Genomic DNA, 23,423 nt, shown 5'->3' with positions numbered 1-23,423 from the left:
TTAAATGACTCCGATTAAAAATGGCACGACCCTTACCACCGTTCCCTGCTTCCAGTGCCTTTAATGTTTGCTCTTTGAGTCGGTCGGCTTCGTGCTTTTTCCTCCTGTGTTCCTCCAACTTGACCTGCAGGTCTTCTGCCACCTGCTGGAGCTCTCTGAGCTGGGCCTAATGAGATGACATGAAAACAAAAAGTAGAAAAAACATGGCCAACTTTGTCAAATTTATAGCTATTTATAACTATACCTTACAGTCAGCATGCAAGATAGCAGCAACAGTTTGCATTGGTCTTAAATCTGATTGATTACAATCTTGAATCTAACTGTGGGTTTTTTTTTAATCAACGTCCTTTGGAAATGTAACTTTCATGCAAGCTGCACTAGCCCAAAGAACATTAGCGTTCATATGTGATGTTCATAAATTTGGCTATTGTTCAGTTTAATAAGTCTTAAGTATTGGATAGTGGCTGCAGAAAGACAACGCACAGAAACAAGCCCAGAAAAGTAAAGCGATATTATAACATTTCGTATTAGGCTTGTACTGTTGTTACAGATTGGGATAACCTACACAGTACTGCCACACTTTTTAAAAAACAGAGACCGTTTCTTAAGTAATGTTAATTTCTCTGTCGTTTGGTTGGCTCATTACTTTATTATACAATGTTTCCAGATATCGACTCTATTTTGGAAACAGGCTGTTTCTGTTTAACTCAACCACTCTCCCACTGAAAACGCTACGTCCAGATGAACAGACTCAACTTTTTGGTGCATGGAGCCAACAGTTGCAGTTTAAGGTGAAATGATTCAGCAACTAACAAATGCGCTGGAATCAAATTTGACACGGACTTGAACGTCAACCACAGAGTGAGAATGAATAAGTTGTAATAATGTTGATGATCCACCGATGTATATCTAGCAGCATCATCGAATCAAAGTTTTATTTTGCTCAGCATTTCAAATACCTACAGAACTAATGAGAATGCCAACAACATCCATTTTTCATGCTTATTCCTTTAATGGTAGCATGGAAAATACAATTATAAACCTCCAGAGCAGTAAAATGAAGCCAACGCAGAAATGCCAAAAACCGCAGTTCATTGAATGGCCACTTGAGGGCATTTGAGTCAACCATCTTAAAAGCTTTAATAATGAAATTAACATATTTATAGATTAGTACATATAGTCCTTTTGCTCTCTATAGCTAATTATAGTGTGACGTGTTAGAACTCAAATTCTATCGAGGCATCAAAATAGGATTTTACAAACCAGTGGTTAATGTCAGAGCAGCTGCTGTATGTCCATAAGAAAACCTCCCACCTGCTTGATAGCAGCATGTTAGCACTGTTGAAGCAAGTATGTGTGGATGTTGTTGTTTAGCACTCAAAACCATTTCATTCCTGTGTACACTGTGATTATATACACTAGCAGACTCGTGGCACTTTGTAAAGTTCTTCATCCCGTATTTAGCTGCATCTTGAACAAAATTCCATCGCTGATACAAATTTTGGAAGTATATGTTGACAGTCGCACATGAAACAAACGCACTAACCTAACATTGTATTTGCAGGGGGGTGATGAATGCATAAATCAAAAGAATTGAGATTTGTAATAACTCTTTTTGAAAACATATAAATGTTAATAATCACTATTCATGTGACTATAATCATGCAAAGTTTCACTGATATTGGCCCACCAGTTAAGGAGGCCATAGGCTACACGCAGACATATGCTAACATCATTATAATAACATTCTTAATGATAAACAAAGCACAGAGACTATTATTGAGAGATTAACTGACAGATAAACAGAAGCACGAGAATTTCCCTGTTCTCTCTCTCTCTCGTTTCCTCGTCTAGCTCCAGAAGAGAACCAACCAACACCGTGTATTTACAAAAACTTGTACCACAGCAGCCGGGCCTGCACAATGGACTATTTAAATCACTTGCATCAGGAGGTGTTGCTGTCGCACCAAATACGACAGCTTTTGACAACCAAGCATAACCTATCATCACTCTCTGTAATGGACCAATTAATATGAAAGAGCAGCAGCTCCTTGTTCGCGTGCATGTGTGTGTGTGTGTGTCAACTCTGCCTTCCAATCTGTCCTCAGAGACTCTCATAATGCAGTGATGGATTCTGCGAGGTTCAGCTAGGGATGACTACCTTTCTAGGCCATGCTGCTTGCTTAGACACCTTCAGCTTGCAGCGGTGATTTATGGGCTCCATTATGAGGAGTACAAGAACATATTTACTTGTGGAAAAAACACCCATAACATGCAAAAAGTTCTTCCATTGTGTAAAAAAAAGAAGTAGAAAACACCAGAAACTAATATAAAGCTTCTCGCTGTTGCAAATTCTTCAAAGAATTAAAAACAAAAAAGTAGAGAAAAGTGATTCTGAGGATAAGGAACGGCTGACGCTGCACTTCATTTCCTGCTTTAACATGTACTTTTAAGAGTGGGCAAATAAACAGCAAACATCATGAAATGGGTTTTATTGAATACCAATTTGTATTCAATTAACAGCAGCATTCCCATTTCTGCTTGTTCTGTGGCACGTGAGGCTACAACGCCACGCTCAGCTTCTAATTTGATTTTTTTTTTGGGGTAAAGTTTGATCGCAAGTGTTTTCTTTAACAGTTTCTCTTGAACCCTTGAACCCCAGGAAGGGTTCATTTTTGAGTCATTGTGTAAGGTTTCCAACACGAGGCCCCGGAGGTAACCCTGCCATATCAACACAGACACGCTGAGAAAAGAGGATCGCAAAGTGCGGCAGGGCTAGGAGGGCCGGGTGACACTTCAGCCTCGATCTGCCAATCAGCTGCCACCGAAAAGAACACGGAGAGGGGGGGGGGTGAAGGAAAAGAAAGGAAAATAGAGCAGAGTGCAGGGTAAAAACCCAGGGATCACCAGCTGGCAAATCAGACATGTGTGAGCTCGCACATGTGAGTGTGATAAAAAGTGGCCTTCAGACAAATCTGTGCTGTAAACAAGTGGTTTCTTTCTCTTTTTTTTCCCTGACATCTTTTATAAGCGCTGCAAGATTTAAACAGCTGTACTTAAAATCCTTCAAGATACCTTAGAAATGAATAATCAGGGCAGGAAATAACAAGGATTCATAGCAGCCCTGAAAAAAGTCAGAACAGTGTAAATGTGCTGCATCAACAAAGAGTCCAAAATCCAAATAATGATGATGAACAACACTCAGTTGCTGCCATTTCAATCGCTAATACACTTAAAGCTGTAGGTGCTGCAGTGTTGGAAAGTAACTTGTAGTTTCTAAAGGCCACTAATGCATTAAGTAATGAGACCACTGAAGCGTCCTCGGAGATCCGCAGCTGCCAAATTTACCATATAATTTGCACCAAACTCCAGGAGTCCGTCTCTAAATTGGCTCAGTGCTCGCTGAAGTAAATGTGCAAATGGAGAGGAAAAACTGTAAAGCAGTCGCTGCTTGACCCCAAGTTCTGCAAAGGAGTCAAAAAGAGAGAAAAAAAAGGCCTGATTGCTCACGTACTTGTTTACTGGTGCTGATTTACACCCAGTCATTTACTCCTCACTGCTTTAGAGCGACGGCAAATGAAGTATAGTCACAGCTGAATTCCTTAAGAGACACAATAAAATGCAAAGTAAGGTGGCAAGAGCAGAGTATGATGTTTATGGGTTACAGATAACAGTACGAACTAGAATTCGAATCTGAGACGTGATGCATTATATAGCATAGTGATGTCTGTTGTGCTAAAACTGGAGGCCACTCAGCAGGAAATGACATGAATTGATCAACTAAAACGACACGATCCAAGTAACATAATGGAGGGAGGAAAATAGCAGGGCTTTTTTTTTTTTTTTTGACAGCTAGGAAGCAGCGAGCTTCTTACTGTGATAAGGCAAAAAGTACCTGCACAGCAGGCTAAGGCTGGTGCTGGAAACTGGTGCTGGGAGCACAACAGACGCCTGTAGCAGCAGGTGCTGCGAACATGTATGATCAAAACAGCATCACAAGCTGCTCACTGCTCAATAGCAATGCTCTGAGCGCAGCATATATGAAAGCAAATTAACCTTTCCGTCAACCGTTAGCTAAAAAACGCTGTAGAAGCCACTGTATGGCAGCACACGCAGAAAAACAGTTAACCAAGTGTCTTTATATCCTAACTACAAGCACTGTACATTTACCTTTAGTCCCCTAACCAGAACTGCTTTCCTGTACAATATAATCCACTAGCTTTTCTTATTAGAGCTATCACATTCATCTTAGCCAGCTGTTGGTTCAAAGCGCTTTACAAATGTGTCTCTAGACTCGTCTGAAGGTTCTCAGTCATCATAATCTATGGAGCTTGAAAAGAAAAGCGTCTGGACTTCTTTAAGTTTCCTTGAAGATGTTTCACCTCTCATCCAAGAAGCTTCTGCAGTTCTAAGAACAACTGGTGGAAAGTCGCAGATTTTAAGCCCTATGAGGGTCACGGACCCCCTATTGGACCCTGTAGACTCACGGTGGTGCTGAAGCCACCAGCTGGGGGCCTTCTTGTGTAAAGCCTGCATGTTCACTGTGTGCATGTGCAATTTCCCTCCAATCACTCCAGCAGTCCAAAGACATGCATGTTAGGTTAACAGGTGATTCTCCAATTCCACTTTGATGCTGAACTAGACAGGGGAGAGAAACCAACTCAGTGTAATGTTACCCTGCTGTATCACTAATTTAACTCTTTGCTTTGAGGAAGACTGCTTCAAACCTGTTAATCAGTTCTGTAATAGTTTTGTAACCTCTAAACTCGAAATCACAAAAGTTATCCAAGTTTTCTCCTGACGTAGAGGCCGTGCTTAGACAACGACTTAGTTCCAGTGTGAACACGAACTGATCTACTTTTCGGGTGGTTTTCAAACACATGCCGTATAATAGCTGGAACTTCTACAAGAATTTTTTTTTACCTGTTTCTCCCTCCAGAGCAGCACTCCCTCCTCAATCAGCTGCTGCTTGAGTCGCAAACCTTCATCCAAGGTCCTCATCTGGCCCTCCACGTACGCCCTCTCTCTCTGTCCTAGATTCCTGGAGGAAAGGCGAGAGAGAGAAAGAGAGGAAGCATAGTCCCATCATTACTGAGAAAACGCCAGCCGCTCCTGTTATGGTCACCGAGTTGGCGCAATCCAATTTTTAAGGGCCTGCGATGCAGCAGGAATCCAAATGGGAAAATAGAAGAGTAAATAAGATGGGGGCCGATGCTCTGCGGCTCAGCTAAATTGTTTCTGAAGCCTGGCAAACACAATATGAGTGCGGACCTTGTGAAAACATAATGAGATACACTCTGCTTGTACGCGGCTTCGAGACGAATGGCGCGGTGAATGAAATAATAGAGGACTGTCAACAAAAGAAGTGGGTTAGTGACATATACACAGCGGGCTGCGTTTCTGCGCCGCAGCATTGTCCATCTTTGCGGCGCAGCTCAGAAAAACATGATAAATACATCGCGGCAGGAAAATGAATTCTTATAAACATCTGTATTCAGGGATCTTCCACCTTTGCGCCGTGTAATTTATAACTTATCTAAATTATCTCCCAGGAAAAAAAAGGCTCTGGGTGGTGGGAGCAGTTTAAAGCAAAAAGGAGGAGGAGGAAAAATTTGCAAGAAGGTCGTGAGTCACATTTGCATTTAACAGATGAACTCTTCAATACAATTTTGTGATGCACACACAGCCCTGAGTTTTTAAATCACAGTGACACCATGCCCCCTGGTGGCACAGTAACCGATTCACTGCAGAGTCCATTATACTGCTGCTATGATAAGCAGCTTTCTATTCAGATGATGGTGAATTCCCCTCAAAGATCTCTGTTTTATATCAGACCGGATGAATATCTTTTCACATTTGGATATTTATTTTTAAATAACTGGACCCTCTGGCGTCTGGCGACATATTTCGAGTCAAACTGCACATGTGTTAATACATAAATACCGAATCTCAATTTTGAATCGACTGACCAGCAAGTGTTCTGGCAGCGAGTGTGGCTGTTGTATTCATCGGAAGCATCGCAGCAATCTGGCAAAGACACACAGGAGAAACCAATCCAATGCACACAGACCAAAACATGAAAAGCATACCACATTGTCAGAACGGAGATGTTTACAATGTCTTACTCTATTACTACACAACAGATCAAAGTTTGTTTTTTTTAAACTCATACACAACAAAAAAATACAAGATGCTTTCTGCAAAAGCAATATTTTGCTTTCCAACATATAATACACAGTTTTTTTCATTAAAATGATAACAAACAATAAACACAAATATGCTACAGGAAAACTGAGCTGAAACTTTAAGCCAATAAATTCTTCTAGTAAGTCAAGAGAAACTTCGACGGCATCTTTAACACAACCTGAACCGTCTTAGGCAGCTTTCTTGGAATTTCTTTAAGTAGTCTTCAGGAATAGTTCTCTAGACCTCTTAAAGGACATTCAAAGCTCGTTGGATGTTGGCTGCTGTTTATTCTGTTTTCTGATCCCACTCTTCTTCAATAATGTTGAGCTCCAGACTCTGGGGAGGTCAATCCATGACTCGTTTTACTGCATTGGCAGCGCGTTTGGGATCGTTGTCATGCTCAAATATGAAGCTGACTCGTTCCAGATGGTATTGCACAGTGAATCAACATCTGATGATACTTTTCTGTGTTCATAATACCATCGATTTTGATCCCCAACAAAACTGGCTGAAATACAGCCCATAACAGAGCCTCCACTAAGTTTTACAGACAAACACTCACTATTATACCATTCAATTGACCTCTTCTGTACATACTGGAGGACAGAAGACTTCTGCACAGTACTGTAGCTTAGCACAGCACTAAGGCTAGAAACCATGGTGATGTATCCACTGTGACATCTGACAGTGCTTTGTGAAGCTCAGGTTTAAAGCTGTTGGGGTTTTTTTGGAACCAGAAGTGACGATGGCTGAAAACGCTGGTTAGAAAAGTGCATCAGCTCAGTGTATGGGTGCAGCGCAGACACTGCTAAGTAACATAAAAATAAAATAGAATTTCACTTGCTGAAGCACAGACGTCTTGGATAGGCTGTCAGTACAATTAACGACACAGCAAGGCATGTTATTGGATAATATAGCTCAGATAACTCCAGTAATAGAGCTCCAAAAAGCACCAGCACCATAAATGTGGTTGAAAGGTCAAGTTCAGCGACTTCAATTAGCTGAGGTGAATCTTAGCAGGCAGATATTGGTTACAGCTGCCTGTGGCTGTTTCCACCTGGCAGTCAAGCCTAACCAAAGTTTAAAAGGTGACTTATAAAAAAAAAAAATCACAGTTGTTATGAAGGTGTAAATTATGTTTATGGAGCAAAACTTTTTTTTCCTACCAGCATGTAAATATGATTTTTCTTTGTTTTGTTTTGTTTTTTTAATGATTTTTCTTTCTTGCTTAAGTACAGTTGTCTATTTTAACATGAGACTGTTTCAAGAGTGACTTCATTTTGGATACAGCCCCATGTAGTGCCTTGTGGACTGCAGTTTTTTGCCACCATTAACTCAAAGAAGTGTATCTCCCAGAGTGTCAGACTACACAACATCACGGGTCAATATTAGCTCTTTGCCTTTATATAAGTATCAGCATTTGACACAAAATTCAAATTTAAAAAGTAAAGAAGAAACGCCCTTCAACAATGTTACAAGGGTTGAAGTTGCATAGTTTATCCACAAGAGGGCACCTCTGGAACTTTTCTATAGGCAAGACCAAAAACAACCAGACGATCCCAGCAAAGACGAGCAGTGCAACAGAATATCGCTACATATAACAATGTGCTATTGTTATGTGTAATTATATTGTTACATTTATTGTGTGTGAAAGAAAAAAAATTAACCAGTGCATCAAAATATCGGATTTTTAAATCACCAAATATCGGTCCGCTTTTTAAAAATCCCATATCAGTCGTGCTCTATCAGATTATCCTTTAAAAATTCAACATACTGCATAAAACAAAACATTTCTGTGTAATGACAGTAATAATAATAAAGTATCGACGTCTGAGTTGAAGCCGGATGATTCACATTAGCAGCTGTTGCAATGTTTTTCTCGGTTTTCATCATTCTGCAGCTTGTGTTGTGTTTTGAGGCAGTTGAATATGACAGTTGTGTTGCTTTGCAGTAATGGCTTTTTATCTACAGTATATCACTGCGGTCAAGTGCATTTGGGAAAGCTCGTGCTGTGCGGTGCAGGGAACAGCTGTGATTGGCATAAGCAGGCAGGTCATCAAGCGATGATTTAGGGAGCGCTTTCCTGGCTTTTTCTTTGTGTTCTTCTGGTCGAGCACACATTTACAGCATCGTGTTCATTTAATCACGAGAAGCCACACAATTAAAATTTAATTAATTATGCTGACAAATGTATACTCTCTTTCATGTTGAGCTACCCAGGAAATCTTCGTCCTTAAAGTTGAAGATTAAATCTTTAGGTCTGCGTGACATCTCTCTGCGCTTCGAAGAAGGTCTCTTGATTTCAGCCACTTATAACATCAGCTGCATGGTGTTTTGTAAGTGCTCAGATCTGGCTCTTTCTCTGATGTTTCACCCAAGAGAGTGGGCACAGTGTGAAATCTCTCAATTATCCAGAACCCCATTGGTGACCCATCGAAAGAGAGCATTACAGTCCAAAAAGGGAAGCCAATGAATGTCTCTGAACAACCAGTCAAAGAGGAAAAGCGATGATGAATTAGCTATTAAGTGGCTCCATTCAAAGCAGAGAAGGTATGAGAAGAAGACAAGTGGGAGCAGAATAAAAGGAAAGAGGAAAGGGTGAGGGCGGCTTTGGGAAATATTCTCCTGCCGCTCTTTCATGCTTCATTCCTTCAGCTTTATTTCCTGCGATGGTTACATGCCGTCTATTGCTACTGCTGCAGAACGAGCTGGTGACAGAGCAGAGATGTCAGCAGCAGAATGTATTGAATTTATCCAAAGTGGCGAGCTACTGGAGAACAAAAGTGGAAAAGAAAGGGAGGCTGAAAAACTACCTGATTAGGCAGCGCATGTGGCAAGAAAGAATGGAAGAAAGCCTTGAGAATAATAGAAGCAGGATGTTTTTCAAGGAAAGCTGAGCGAGGGAAGTGACTGTATGTACGCATCTGCATTTGTGTGAAGGCAGCCATGTTCTGTTTGTTGAAGCTACATCGTTTGTTTGCGCTACAAAAAAGACTGAGAGTGCGTACATCAACATGTCAGCATCTGCACATCGAGCAAAACATAAATTCCTGTCCGTGTCTGCAAAATACACAAGAGGGAAAGTAAACAACAAGTTTTTATTCGGTAAAATCAGGACTTTAAGTTATTTTGATGAAGACCCGACAGCGTGTTTATGATTACGTGGTTGTGATGCTATTGCATTAACAAAATACACAAAGAGATGTAGAAAAAAACTTGAGAGATAACTCATATGGGACTTTTGGTGCCAATAACAATGCTAAGTTTTAGGGAGTTAAAAAAAAGTCTGATATCACAGGAAGTGATTTTTCAAATTGGACAGACTTCAGCCCCACCCACCAAGGACTAACAGTCGGGTAAGGGGAAGACCAGGGCTGGATGGTAAACAGACTAATAGAGAGATGTCCTTTCTAACAACACATCGGAGGGCAACTTGCCCAAGGACACTTTGACATGCAGACTGGAGCAGCCAGGGATCAAACCACTAACCTTCTTATTAGTAGATGACCTTCTGTAACCCTGATATATCCCCCAAACTCACTAACATCAGCCATGCATCAGTAACTAAGAGCAACTTAATGATGGAGGTTGCCGCAATTTTTTTGTATTCACAGCTCGACCGATACCGTGTTTTTGAGACCGATATTTTGTGATATGAAAATCCGATATTCCAATTTTTTTTCTTTCAGACATATAAAACATAACGAGATTTCCCTAATTTTTGTTTTGTTCAGTTATGTACTTACCTGTTTCCCCTCAGCATAGTGTTTGTGTCTGAGGCATGCTAAAGTTGCACAGTGCCCTCTGGTGGATAAAATATGTAACATCAACATTCATAACATGCCTGAAGGGCGTTGCTCCCATCTGTTCTTTACTGTTTTAATTTTCATTTATCATCTATTTTAAATGCCTAAAGTGATCAACGACAAATAGAGAATATCAGCCTGACAATAAATCAGTCAGGCTTTATTCTGCTCAGCTATAATATGTCCAACATGTGAAAATAAAACTATTAACATATCTTCATAACCAAACAACAGATACATTAAAACTGATATACAGTATCCGTTATAGGACAATGTTCCCTGTGCTCTGTAGGCTTTAATCTATGAATACCTGCCAAGTTACTCAAACCACCTCTGCAGTAGTTTCCACTCAGCGGGGATTTCCAGGACCGCAAGTTGCCCTGATGACATCCAAACAGAAAAGGCGGCTACCAGCCGACAGTAAGACACAATATTAAACCACAGCCTTACCACAGATGCCATCATTGACTCGGGATGATGGGATGTAGTGCGGGCGAAAACCCAGATTGGTGCAGTAGAATCGGCCATGAGGACAGGCTGAAGTGCCTACATGGAGCAAGGAAAACTGGTCAGCACTGCATTATAAACTAATTTGCAGAAATAAATGAATTTACCTTAAACTGTTCACAACGCTTGCAAAGACATTAGCCACTGCACCTGATTACTGTTTCTAAAAATTCAAACTTTTAAACATTTATTTGTATTCTTGATGGGGTTTGTTTTTGTTTTTAATCATTATTTTATGTGTGTGTCTTTTTAAAATTTCAAAAATGAGTGTATCTCAAATCTGGTTAGTGTTGGCAGAGGTTAGCTGCAGCCCTGTGCCCCACATACAAACTGTAAATGATGTGTGACTTTGATTTAAAGCATAATGATAAAAGCCACGACTGCATAATGAAATCGGGGATGTTTCTCCTCTGTCTTTTCCCGTTTATGCTACACAAGAGAAAATGCCATCTATCTTTTAATATTTAAACCCTGAAATCTCCCTGGTATGCCATGCCTTCCACATACATTGTCTCTTTTGTTTGTATTGATTTCATTAAGGTGCCTATACTTATACTTGTAAATTTTCTTATATTAGACAACAATTCATGCATTTTTTTCTTAATTTCTGGAATTCCTTGAGAGAAAAGACTTGCACTATTCAACCTAAGGAGATTTTTGGGGGGGGGGGTTAAGGCTAATTATACTGATTACACCACAGCAAGAAGATCCTGGGTTTTACTCTTCAGAACTTTACAGATTTGTGTCATTGTGCAAGTCATCACATGCAGACTTCTGCTTTGTTGCTAAAAAAAAAGATGCTAGAGAGGTGACACTCAAGCTTTATGTGGGGAGTTTCTCACATCTTAGACATGAACTTAGTTTACAGGTGTAAGTTGCAGCTAAAAGTATTGTAAAACATCTCTCTGAAGCTTCAGTGAAACAGGGACACAACATTTTGTCTCAGCCACAGCCTGTCAAAGACGTATCGAGGGGAGGGACAGTAGAAAATGTGAAGATGTGGAAAACCACAGAAGGTGGTTTACTTCCTCCCCTGTACACTGCAGGAGACAGCATCATGTGAGGAGCGGGTTCTGTGGCAAAGTGACAAAATATCCAGTAACTTCAGAAAGCGTGCCTATGTTTGCTAAGGAGGGTATGGTAGAGTTTGCATATCACGATAGCTTGAAAAGTTTTGAGATAATTCTGATAAACCGTTGTAGCTGTGTATGGCAGGGTCATGTTAACAATCTATTAAAACTTGGTTTACGTCCACCAAAGTCTTCAAGATCAATTTAATGATTTATTGGTCGAAAACTGAAAGAAAAAAAAAAAACGTATAACCTACAAACTATGATTCTTCAAGAGTGCTGGGTGTCGTCAGCATATAAAGTAGGATTTAACAATTTAAAATATCATGTCACATTTGATCTCTGACCTCTTCTTCAAAGGTTAGTAGATTAACCTGCAGGTAAAGTGATAATAATGCTATATAAAGCTATTTAAAATAACAATACGTTTTCAGACTGACAAAAACATGTTGCCAAGAGATACTATTTGACTTTAGCTGAATTGATTTATTCTTACTTTTCCATTTACATCACAATAATAGATTGTAATTATGTAGATTGTAATGATTAAATACATAACAATTTGACATTACAATGTATAATTTTTTTTTTTTTTTTTAGGGGGGGGGACTTTTGACACTTGATATTTATTATTTAACAAATTTCACTAAACAATGGCATAAAGGCTGCACATGTCCTGTGGGCATATAAATTTAAAAAAAAGTATTGCAATCAAAATTACGCCAAACATATTAAAATGGGTTTCAGCAGGGCAAACAACAAAAGCCTGCACTTTGCACCTGCTTTTACTTAACTACAGACTTCTAGAAGTATGTTTAAAAATAAAGAAAACAATATGAATATGTACTCAATACAAAGTAAATACTTCCCAGAGAGTGAGCTGCCTTGGTGGGGGTTCTTGTTCTCATGGCTTCTTGTTTACATGGTTTATTGTTTTGTCCACGCAGTGCATGTCTTCGGTATTGACAGTCTATGTTTTTGTTGTGTACAGTTTTTCCCTCACACTTCCCAGGATGTAAAAGCATGCACTTTTAAAATCGGCGTCTGCTTTTTGCAGATCAGCTGCATGTGTTTTGCCCCCCAAAACACATGCAGCTGATCTGAGCGCAGAAAACTTCAAAAGTCTTTAAAGTAAAACACTGATTTTCCAACAGAGTCACAGTGACCAGACAGACTGACAGAGGCCCGCTGGCCCCACTGATTAACCTTTTACCTGGTTCATCTGAGCCATCTTCACAGTCGCAGTAGTCGTCGTTCACCTGCTCAAATGGGATCATTCTCGACCCATCTATGCACAGAAACGACTTCCTCTCCCTGTAGAACCTTTTATCTGTTACAAAATAAAAACAAACGCCCACTTTTGTAATCGCTGCTGCCTCTGAGGTGCAACCAGAATTGTAGCCAAACATTGTGCATCAGTGTGAGCGTTTATAGTGTCTTAGCACGGATCCTCTGGGGAGGGTAAAACAGCAGGTTTGTGTTGTGTTGCTACTACACACTCATAATGTTGTGTACCATTATTATGCTGTGCACTCTGTTATCACAGCTTGTAACGTGCTGCCTGCGTCTGAAACCAGGAGCTGCCAAAGCTTCAGCACCATGTAGCTGTTTCTGTATATATTTGGCAGCTACCTAGCTGGAAGCTAAAAGGGAAGAATGGACTTACAGGACGAGGATATTCCTCTTACTTTCCGCGAGTCCACATAAGCACACCAAAACACAGCAGCGACAATAATGTAGACACGCATGTCAGCGCCTCCTGCCTCATAAAATCCCGCTCAAGGCTGTTTCAAACACTGCACCGCCAGCATCTCAAACTGCCGTGTCCCGACTTCCTGAAACACGCGGTCTCGTGGCGCTTCTGAGGCTTTCTATTGGTTTCTAGTTTAAGGTTCGCGTGATCATCCACCGACCAATCGCAGGGGAGAACGGCAGCTGAGGCGAAAAAGAGGACGAATTTGATTTAGATTTACTGCACTTACGGCTTTATTTACATTTTAGAAATGGGAGTATAAAGTTCAAGCACTTTATTTAAGTGTAGCCTTTTTTAGAGAGCCAGCAGACATCTTTTGTAGTCAGCTAGAGCTCCTTCACAAGCACAGACATCACCAAGGTCACTTCCACATAACATATTTACGACTACTGTACTTAAATAAGCCTGAACTAAAATGTGTGGAACGAAAAAAAAAAAAAAAGAAAGAAACAGAAGACTTATCGTGGGACAAAGTCCGGTTTTTGTTAGTTTTGAGTGCTACACATGCAGTTGTTTTTCCCTTTTTTTATCCGCTAAAAAACAAACAAACAAAAAACACATCGACAAAAGAGACTCACTTCATCATTTTATATATCTGCACGAAATGAATACAAAATGTGTAAAACGAGAAAAGATAACTATATTCACAATAAACAATCTGCAAAATTTACATTAAGAAAAAAAAGCATTAAGTCGTCAGATTTTAGTACACCATTGTGGTTCGAGGCACTTGAAAAGCGGTTATTTAAAAGCTACAGTTAACTTTTTTATTATTATTATTTATTTTTTTCCATGTGTCCCTTTTTTATTTGGTCTCGCTGTTTAGCCGTGTGTACAGGCCTGCATTGCATAGAGACTCCTTGCTTTGGATGTAAGACAGGTCTCGGATCATGCCGGGGAGGGAATAAGAGTCCAAGGGTGGACGCAGTGGGAACACTGGCATCAGTCCTGATGTCATGTATGGAGACATGAAGCCTGCCATGCCGCCGTTAGCGGAGGGATAGGCCAGCCGCAGGGGGCTGACGCCCAGGCGAGGGCTGAGGCCGTACAGGCTGTCTCCTCCTGTGGACGCGGGTATGTGCAGCGGGGAGAAAGCAGACTTGGCCCCCAGAGCACCGAGCCCTCCGGGCAGTCCCGCAGAAGGCCTGCGCGCGCTGTCAGCGTCAATTTTGTTCTCTTTAGAGTTCAACGCCAGCTCAATGGATTTGATAATGTTACCTTTGCACGTTCTCACCATAGACTCCAGAGTGTCTCGTTTCTGATGGGGGAAGATCTTAGCCATGATGTCGGTGGGGTCACGGTCCGGGCTCAGATACTCATTGGGCTTCTCCGACTCGCTCCCTGACTCTGGATCCGAAGAGGGAAGTGACCTCTGCGGGCTCTCTGTATGGTCTGAGCGGTGATCCATCGCAGGGGATTGACTTCCGCCGCTGTCCTTGCTGGAAGACAGCTCTTTCTTGTCACTTGGAGAGGGCAGCCGTGGAGAATGGGGTGCAAACAGGGGTCGGCCCATGAATCCATTGTAAAAGTTGTATTTGCTTAATTTGTCCTCTGAAACTGTAACTACGGATGAAAGAAAAGAACAGCTTTTAAATTAAATGCGCACGGGGTAATCAAAGTTCACCAAAGCTGCAGAGGAACCAAAATGAAGAACATTGTTGTGTATTAAAATAGTTATGAAGACAAAGTATACAGTCTCACATTTCAACTCACCGTTTTTCTGATTCTCACTCCCAAAAACATCGAAACCGGGAGCTGCCGGAGTACTGCTGGCAGGTACGGGTACCCCGGCGCTAATGGACGATCTCTGAGGGATCCCTGCTTCCCCTCCGATCCCAGTGCAGGGGTACAAGAGCCGAAGATCCCGGGCCTCGCTCTCTTCCTGAGCCTGCTGCCTCCTCAACGCCACCTGCGCGGCCATCACCCGCTGCCTCTCTGCAATCAGTGTGCACTTTGCGCACACGCAGTCTCTCCAGCGACAAAAGCGCTTGTGGCCTTTGAGCGCAGAGACCACGCCGTGGTTCCTGCACCTGGCACACTTCGGGGTTCGGGGGTATCCCCTCTCCAGCGTGGGGTTGCAAGCCTGTAGGAAGAGAGGCGGAGGACGCAGAAGGGAAGGGGGTACCGGCAGGCTACCGAGCGGGCCGGAGGTATGATCGGTCAGACCAAGGGGTCGGATCCTGTTTTCCATCGCTCAGAGGAGAGGGTTAAAAAAAAAGTCTACGAGTCCTGCAAAACTGTTTACGGTGAAATCATTCAGGTGTTTTGGACTTCTCTGAGCGACTGGTGTCTCTGTAATGCGCCAGCACCCTGAACCTGCGCGCCTTAAGTGTCTCCTCGCCAGGTGGTTTGAGTTGAAACACAACACCTTTGTCACACCCCTTTCCGCTCAAGCCTCTTAATGCCCTATCATGTTTATTTGCATCCCGGATGAATGGGCGGGGGTCTAATCTGCAACTGCATGCGGCCATAGAGTGAAAGGACAAATAAAATTTCAAAAAAACTTGAAGCTTATCAAGACCAGATAAAAAAAACCCTCTCTTTTAGGAAATAAAAACAAAACTGCGCTCTGTTTGAAATGACATGCAAATTCGCACAGACGTTATAATAACATAAAGTAGCGGGCACAGAAGGTGGATCGAACAAGGCCAGCGTGTTACAAAACAAGCATTATTAGAAAATAAGAAAGAAAAACATGTTGCCTCAGGCCAGCTTCCATTCGGTTGCCCTAATGTGTGATGAATATTCACTATTAGGATGTTTTCCCCCCCCTTCATTACAACAATGGGCCTAATAGCCACAAAAGAAACAGGTAATTATCTGCTTGGTTGTTCTGTTGAACAAATTACTCTGACAAAAGACCCATCTGTCAACAAACACCCAGCGAGATTGGCGAATACCTAATCACACCTTGTCACATGTTTCATTCATTTCCCTGCATTCAAACAGGATCCGGTTACACGCACCAGATTGCTTTGCCGTTATGACAAGAGAAGCAACTTGAGCATAATGTGACAAGCGCAGTGTCAGTCACCAAGGGCAACGCCACAAGGAAAAAAATATCGTTAGGCAGAAATTCGCAAATATGTGTGTGTGTGGGGGGGGGGGGTTGGTTATCATAATGCGAACCCTATTGTTCAGTTCAATACTCTCTGAAATGAATCCAGTCATGTTAAGTGTGTCCAAAACAAACATAAGGCTCGGGGGCCAGACTCGGCCGGCAAAAAGTCCAATCCGGCCCACTGGAAGGATTTAGAAAATGTGACAGGCACCGATTTGAAACCTTTTAGCTGTGTTATCATAAATTTTACAGTTTCTACTGACAAAGATTCAAGATTCAAAGTGTTTATTGCCATGTGTCACAAGAGAAAAGGCATTTCTCTGTGCAATGAAATTCTTTCTTTGCTGTTCACCCACAGATGCCGATTAATATATACACAATAGAAATAGAACATATAAATACAAATAGTACAAATAAATGAAGACAGAAAAGGAGACAAAATATGGAGATTTGAAACAGAGATGTGTGCAGAAGAGCTGGTAGTGGGGAAGAGTTGTTGAGTCTGCATGTTCTGGATTTCACACTTCTGAACCTTCATCTCGAGGGCAGAAGTGTGAACAGTCCGCATTGGGGGTGTGAGGTCTTTGATAGAGGCAGCTCTCCTCTGGACTCTGCAATGGTAGATGCTCTGCAGAGAGGGCAGCGGAGTCCTGTTATCACTCTCTGCAGGCGTTTGCAGTCCGTAGCAGTAGTGCTGCCGTACCATGCAGTCATGCAGCTGGTCGGTGTGCTCTCCACAATGCAGCTGTAGAACCTGCTGAGGATCTTGGCCGACATACCAAATTTCCTCAGCCTCCTCAGGAAATACAGCCGCTGCTGAGCCTTCTTGACCAGCTCCCCTGCAGTCATTCACTAAAGTCATGAAGTAATAGATGAACAATAAAATGGCATAAAAATTCCTGTTTTTTCACTACAATAGAAATTTTTTTATTACAAATTTTTCACAGTAAAATGCACAATTAAAGTTGGATATTTTCTGTGAAATCACAAAAAGATCTTCATGTAGAGAAAACTGAGATGTGCTGTTCCAACTTGTACTTTGTTTTCTTACACTGAGTTTAAACTACTTAACACTGACTTTACGTTGATCCGTGTGTGACGTATGTGGCCCGCGACTTTGACATCCCTGCTCTAAACTACTGCTAAACTGCCTTTCTTCAAGGTGTGTTTCTTACTTTGTCCATACTTATCTGCGCAAACAGAGTGAAATGATAAATCAAATACCATCCCCTGATCGTCTACAGACTTGCTCTGCCTGTAGTTTTGACTCCATCTGAATAATGCATGTGAATCAAAGAAGAAAAACCAACAATAACCTTGTGGATGGAAGCACTTGGTCCCCTGGCTTTTCATTTAAGATAAAGATTCCCCGACGCGCATCTTTGAGGCAGATCTACCACGACACTGGCATGGGAAATCGCAGACATAACTAACGGTGATTAATGTTAGTTATCACAAATGGAGACTCGTAGGTGTTTCAACTTGCTGATAAAAGAAGATAACTGTTTTTGAAACTAAATTATCTGAGTTACTGGGACTTTCTTTTTTTCCCCATGTCTTCTTCACACGGTTGCCTCCTTTGTCGTTTCCCAAGCGATGGATCTTATCTGAACGCTATTTTGCTGTGCGGGGAGAAAAGCTATACGCACACCTGCACGGCGGCCATGCTTGCGTAAAAGCTAAGTGCAGACATATTGTGCAAAGGCTCTGACTTGTATACAGGCTTTTTCTTGTAAACCGAATAAATAAAGCATCCAGATAATGATTTGTGCAGATGAGGCTTTGAGAAGCGAGTCTGCTATTTGCAGAAAGATGTTCCATTACTTATGGGCCTCGATAGATAAGGGCCGGTGCACGCTCACTCCAGCCGTGCAGGACAGGAAGGTAATCTGAAATGCATCCATCAACACAGAGTGAGTGTGCTTAAAGCATAAATAAATGCCGGTGATGCAGATGCTGTGTGGACGCACATGCAGTTTTTTTCTTTGCTTGTTTTGGGTTTTATTTCTTTATCATTTCATCCACTGTGAAGTGGAATTTGATGTTTGGATTTGTGGCTGGCAAGTTTATCCAGACACATTAAGCTGCTCCCACCTGGCCGCTTCTTTTCCCTTCTTCTTCTTCTTCTTCTTTTTTTTCGTTCTTTCACTGCACAGACCACTTAGGTGGTTTATACGGACCACTTACAGCTTTTTCATGGATGGAGGCTGGAAGCGGCGCTGCATCATGCCTGTGTAAATGCACGTCACTATATCTTGAGCTTTTTGTAGGGCTCTGTTCCAGTCCTATTTTGCAATTACCCAGAGGAGGAAATGGGGAGGGTTAGGGTTAGGGGTAAAAGCCTACATATAAACTGGATTATGGATAAAAGCTGTAGTGTTATATTTACTCATTTACTGCCTCTTCTGTTTGTCTGTGGATCACAGGATTACGAGGCTAAGCCAGACTGGTTATTTAAAGTGCCTTTAAACCACATCATCTAAAAGAAAGAGTTTCTTTTTTTCCCCCTCCTCCAAGTAGTTTAAATCATAATCTTACACACAAGAAACTTGAATACACCGCTGTTATCTCTGCCTTGTTTAAAAATTTTTTTTTTAGTCTAGTTTCACATTTGTATGGATCATCTGGCTTTATTTGGAAATTTTCAACCTCATCACCAACACAGAACGGAGAGATCGGCAGGGATAAGTCCCGTTAGAGTAGATATGGGTAGACAGTGTCTTAATTGTGTTCTTAACAGATCTGCTCCTGTCAGATATGGTGTTTCATCACAGACATGTGCCTTCCAGGACAGGCTTTATCAGTGCAGCTTCTTATCTGAAGCAAGGTGGCTGCTAATCTACTCCCAAATCTAGCAAAACCTGATTATGTCTCCCACTGTCAGAGAGATGTAGGGTGGGGGGAGGTGGGGGGGAGTGTGGGTGGAGAGGTAAGAGGGTAAAGCTCTGAGAAAGGGAAGTTCTGACTTGACAATTTCCATATAATAACATATATCCTCAAAGATCCTACTTTGTATACTTGGATCGTGTCCACAGGTTGTGAGTCTTAATGCACAAAGGGAAGAAAATCAGGTCGTGTTACAGCTGCCAGCTATGAATCAACATCACCAGAGAGATCATGACGCGGCCCGAATTTCCGTGAATTCGGCTTTAAGACAGCGGCATTGTTTCTGAACGCACGGCACTCGAGTTACAACAAATTCCCCTCTCCTTCAGGAGAAGAAAGGTCTCGACCTTCACGTGTTTGTTTTCTCATGTGTCACTTCACACCCTTGTTGCCGAAGTGGCGCACAGCAGCCTCCACTTCACTCCACTTTGGGTCGAACTGCTTGAACTTGTTGTGTGTCGCATTCTCAAAATGAAAGTGTGTTCCCTTTTTTTGTGTGAACATAGCTTTCTCTTCACTTTAGCCTTATATGCCACTGACACTTTTTTGTATTAAAGCCCCGTGGAAGTAAAAAAAAATAATAAATAAAAAGAAGAAAAAACGAAGGGGAAAAAACACTTATTTGTGTGACGTGTGTGGCCTCGGCGGAGTTCAACTGGCAACTTTGCTTTTAGTGGAGCTTTCAAGACTGTTGCCTCTGTTTTTATTTTTGTGCCAGGGGATGTTGACTGTTGCTGTGCTGTTGGACTTGGTGTCTGTGTTTACAACGCCTGGGGCATAAGTTACGCCTTTGCCAGCGCCGCATCCTACGGAAACATTCTGACACAAGTCTCTCTGGAGATCAGACTAATAGCTCACTTCAAGGTGCAAAAAGAAAAATCACACTGAAATATGTTTGGAGAGCTGCTGCAAAATAAATCTTATATCACTCTGTAAAATCACTCATGGTTTCATATTAAAAGTACAATATTACATATGATTGCAGGTATTTAGCCTATTTAAAAAAATAAAATAAATGAAGCCTCCAGCCTGAAATGTGAACCTGCCTTATATTTAAAAGCCAGCAGGGGGCGACTCAACTGGTTGTAAAAACAGAGTTCGACTGTACAGAAGTCTATGAGAAAATGATCCTACCTCTCACTTTATTTTTTACTTCAGTAAACATTATCCTAATAAGTTTATGGTCTCAATCACTTGTTCCAAATCTTCTTTAATACTGCTTGTTGCTTGTTTTGTAAGTTTTGGTCATATTTCGTGTAAAACAGATGATAACCCAGGGCATGTTTTAGGGTGCGGCTTTTCTGTGACTGTAAAGTGGCTACCTTATGAGCATGTGATGTCATAAGTAGGGTCGAATACCTTTCGCTCGCTTTTAAAAGAATACTGATACAGGTACCGATACCTGGAAATTGATAGCGGTACCCAACAATATCTATTTTTTTGGGTACTTTATTTGACCTGTAACAATAGCTGCAAAGTAATTCTCAAAAAACTGTCAAATGAATGAAACCTGATATTGTCATTACTGATGTCATCAGTCAGACAAAGCCTCTGTATCAGTGCTGGTATGGAAAGAGGAAACAGGAAGTAAATGAGTATTTTTTTCTTGGTTTTTTTTTTTCCCTGTTGTTGTTGTTTTGAAAGTCTCACCTTTTCTACCTGTTATCACATCTCCCTCTCTCCCTCACTCCCTCGGGAATATCTGAGTTGATATCAGTTGATATCGTGTAAAAAAACAACACGATCGCATACTTGTGTAACTCCAGCTGCACAGTGCATGCCCGGCTGAAGTGGCACAAAAGCGCAGAATGTGCCAGCAGTTGTTCCAGCTACACAATCGTTCACAAGGGCACCAACAGCGGGTGAAAATAACTTAACCAAAATTATTAATCTATTGCAAATGAGTACCTAGTACCTACCATTACCTACCATTTCCATTAGTACCTACTTGGATCACCACTGCTCGACTCGGATTGACTGGTTTTCCATTACAAACGAGTACCACTTAATGTGCGTGGTTGTTGTTATAGCAATGAAGGCGAGCGTCCCGTGACGTAATTAGTATGCAACATGAAAGCTACAACAAAGGTGGACGTCAAGGCAACGATATACCTGCTGCTCGGTCTGTGGCTTTTTGTCAGACTCGGGGACCACGGCGTTGTTTTTTGTAGCAATCTCTCTGTTTGCTGGGTTTCAAAAATGGTGGTTTTGATTTTTGTGAACGAGACGCTCTCGTGACTCATCAAGTGACCAACTGTACCAGAACGGTACCAGGCACTCGGACCTAATGGAAAACCTTGAAAACTGTGGTAAACCGAGTAGGTACTAATGGAAAACGGGTGTGAGACTAGGGTTGACCTCACCTGAGGGTTGGGTACTGAGCTCTAGTCTTAGTCCTAGGGTTGTTATTATTGGTTAGTTTCTCAGACCCTGCCCATAGGTTTTAAGCGACTAAGGAGCTTTTGAAAGACTTTACAACTCAAATCTTCCAGCTCGAAGTTTTCAGAAACTCAGTTTCTGTGTTTACATGTGGACAAGGAAAATGCAGATTTTGTCTCGCAACATCAAAGGTGTGTGCCTTTAACTCCTTTTTGACGTCACACCGTGCACCCTGTTGCGGTTTGTAGGCTTCCACTTGGACAGCATTTTGTTTGAGCTTAGGGTCATGTCACCATCAGTAGTTTTGACATGATATAATTTTTTTGTCCTTTTATGACAGATGGATAAATAGAGATCATTTTCAAAACAAAAGCAGGTGTGGTAATAACCTTGGTCAGAACTACTATTTAATTGTTCAGAATTAGGTTGTAGTAAAGCAATATAAAGAGTTAGATGTTCAGTTCTTCTAGGAAATACCTTTTGTTCTGGATTTTTCCCCCCCTCTCTACCAAAAACTATTCAATTTAATCCAATTTTCTTTATATATTACAATCTATAGGGCCTACAATAATACAGAGAAAAACCACAACAATCAGACAACCCCCTGTGAGCAAGAACTTGGCGACAGTGGGAAGAAAAAACTCCCTTTTAACAGGAAGAAGCCTCCATTAGAACCAGGCTCAGGAAGGGACAGCCATCTGCCATGTTAAGCAAAAAGGCAATGTTGAAGTAGAGAAGGTTTCTGTCTCCTGACTCTAAACTGGGAGCTGGTTTCACAAAAGAGAGGCCTGAAAGCTGAAGGTGCTGTCTCCTATTTTACTTTTAAATTACCCCGGGAACCACAAAGAATTTGTTGTGATTTGGTGCTATATAAATAAAACTGAGTTAAATTTAGAAAGTAAGCCTCCAGTCTGAGAGCAAAGTACTGAGGTCAAAAACTAGGATTCCAGCTAAATGTACAGCGAATAATAACTGCACCCTGGTAACAATAATACCTTTTATATTAATTTCCCTTTTTATTTTAATTTTCACACTGCTTACAGTTGCTAAGCTAACCTAACCAGTACCAAGCAAACCTCACTGTTTTACATTTAGAAACAATTATTTCAGCCTTTATTGCTGTGAGCTGAAATATTCCACTGCTGCTTTTTTCACTGAGGAAAAAAAAAATCTATGAAATGTCATATGATACCTGTGTTGCACCTCAAAAATCACACAACCCAGATCAGGGTTTCTGTTCTGTAAAGATAACCGGAATCTGATTTCACATATACGCAGCAAGGAGAAGCATCCATATTATACTTGTATACACACCTGTGCATTTGAATACATGGAACAATAGATTTTCTTTTCACTTCCATGCCCATCAGAGTTTACATGCTGTTATCTCCTACCATCTTCTAGTCCCCTATTCAATATTCCTCCATTTGCTCCTTGTCTCCTCCTCTCTCACACCTTTATTGGTGGTCTGAGCCTGGTAGGTATCTATCAGGGCCCCTCACTTAGCCCAGCAATGCTTCAGTGCCAATGAACAATAGTGGGCCAAAGACAGTCAAGTTTGCTCATGGGTGTGAGTGTGTGTTAGTGTGTGTTTGAAACGGGGTGGGTGGGTTGTGTGTGAACCCCCTGGCTATGTTTTAAATCATGCATATTACATCTGCATCAACATGATGTTTGCATAAGGAAATGCAGGTTCACTTTTCCATGCTGGTTCACTCCAAATGCTTGTATATACATTTTATAGTGTTATTGTTCTGCATGTGTGTGTGTGTGTG

At 41.4% G+C, this 23,423-nt stretch overlaps 2 protein-coding genes across 3 annotated transcripts in view; both read right to left on the bottom strand.

Moving 5' to 3' along the window:
* Positions 1-13,418, bottom strand: part of LOC146391367 (glucosidase 2 subunit beta-like) — a 159,593-nt gene extending 146,175 nt beyond the window's left edge. For both annotated transcript variants that reach the window (XM_084924238.1, XM_084924239.1), the window contains exons 1-6: positions 13,236-13,418; positions 12,783-12,899; positions 10,443-10,538; positions 5,970-6,027; positions 4,924-5,041; positions 37-166 (exon numbers count right to left, since the gene is read on the bottom strand). In XM_084924238.1, coding sequence (XP_084780364.1) covers positions 37-166; positions 4,924-5,041; positions 5,970-6,027; positions 10,443-10,538; positions 12,783-12,899; positions 13,236-13,317 — 601 coding nt within the window. In that variant the 5' untranslated portion in view covers positions 13,318-13,418. The remainder of the gene's footprint in view (positions 1-36; positions 167-4,923; positions 5,042-5,969; positions 6,028-10,442; positions 10,539-12,782; positions 12,900-13,235) is intronic.
* Positions 13,419-13,781: 363 nt separating this feature from the next.
* LOC146391366 (doublesex- and mab-3-related transcription factor A1-like) lies at positions 13,782-15,671 on the bottom strand. The gene is made up of 2 exons (XM_084924240.1): positions 15,036-15,671; positions 13,782-14,885 (listed from the first exon to the last, which is right to left on the bottom strand). Exons 1-2 carry the CDS (start codon positions 15,511-15,513, stop codon positions 14,128-14,130), a joined length of 1,236 nt encoding a protein of 411 aa, XP_084780366.1. The 5' UTR covers positions 15,514-15,671; the 3' UTR covers positions 13,782-14,127.
* Between the last annotated feature and the right edge of the window lie 7,752 nt (positions 15,672-23,423).

This window comes from Perissodus microlepis, chromosome 3, assembly GCF_051167445.1.
Source record: "Perissodus microlepis isolate ML-2025 ecotype Zambia chromosome 3, ASM5116744v1, whole genome shotgun sequence".
Taxonomy (NCBI): Eukaryota; Metazoa; Chordata; class Actinopteri; order Cichliformes; family Cichlidae; genus Perissodus; species Perissodus microlepis.
This window is presented reverse-complemented; position numbering and strand designations above follow the sequence as displayed.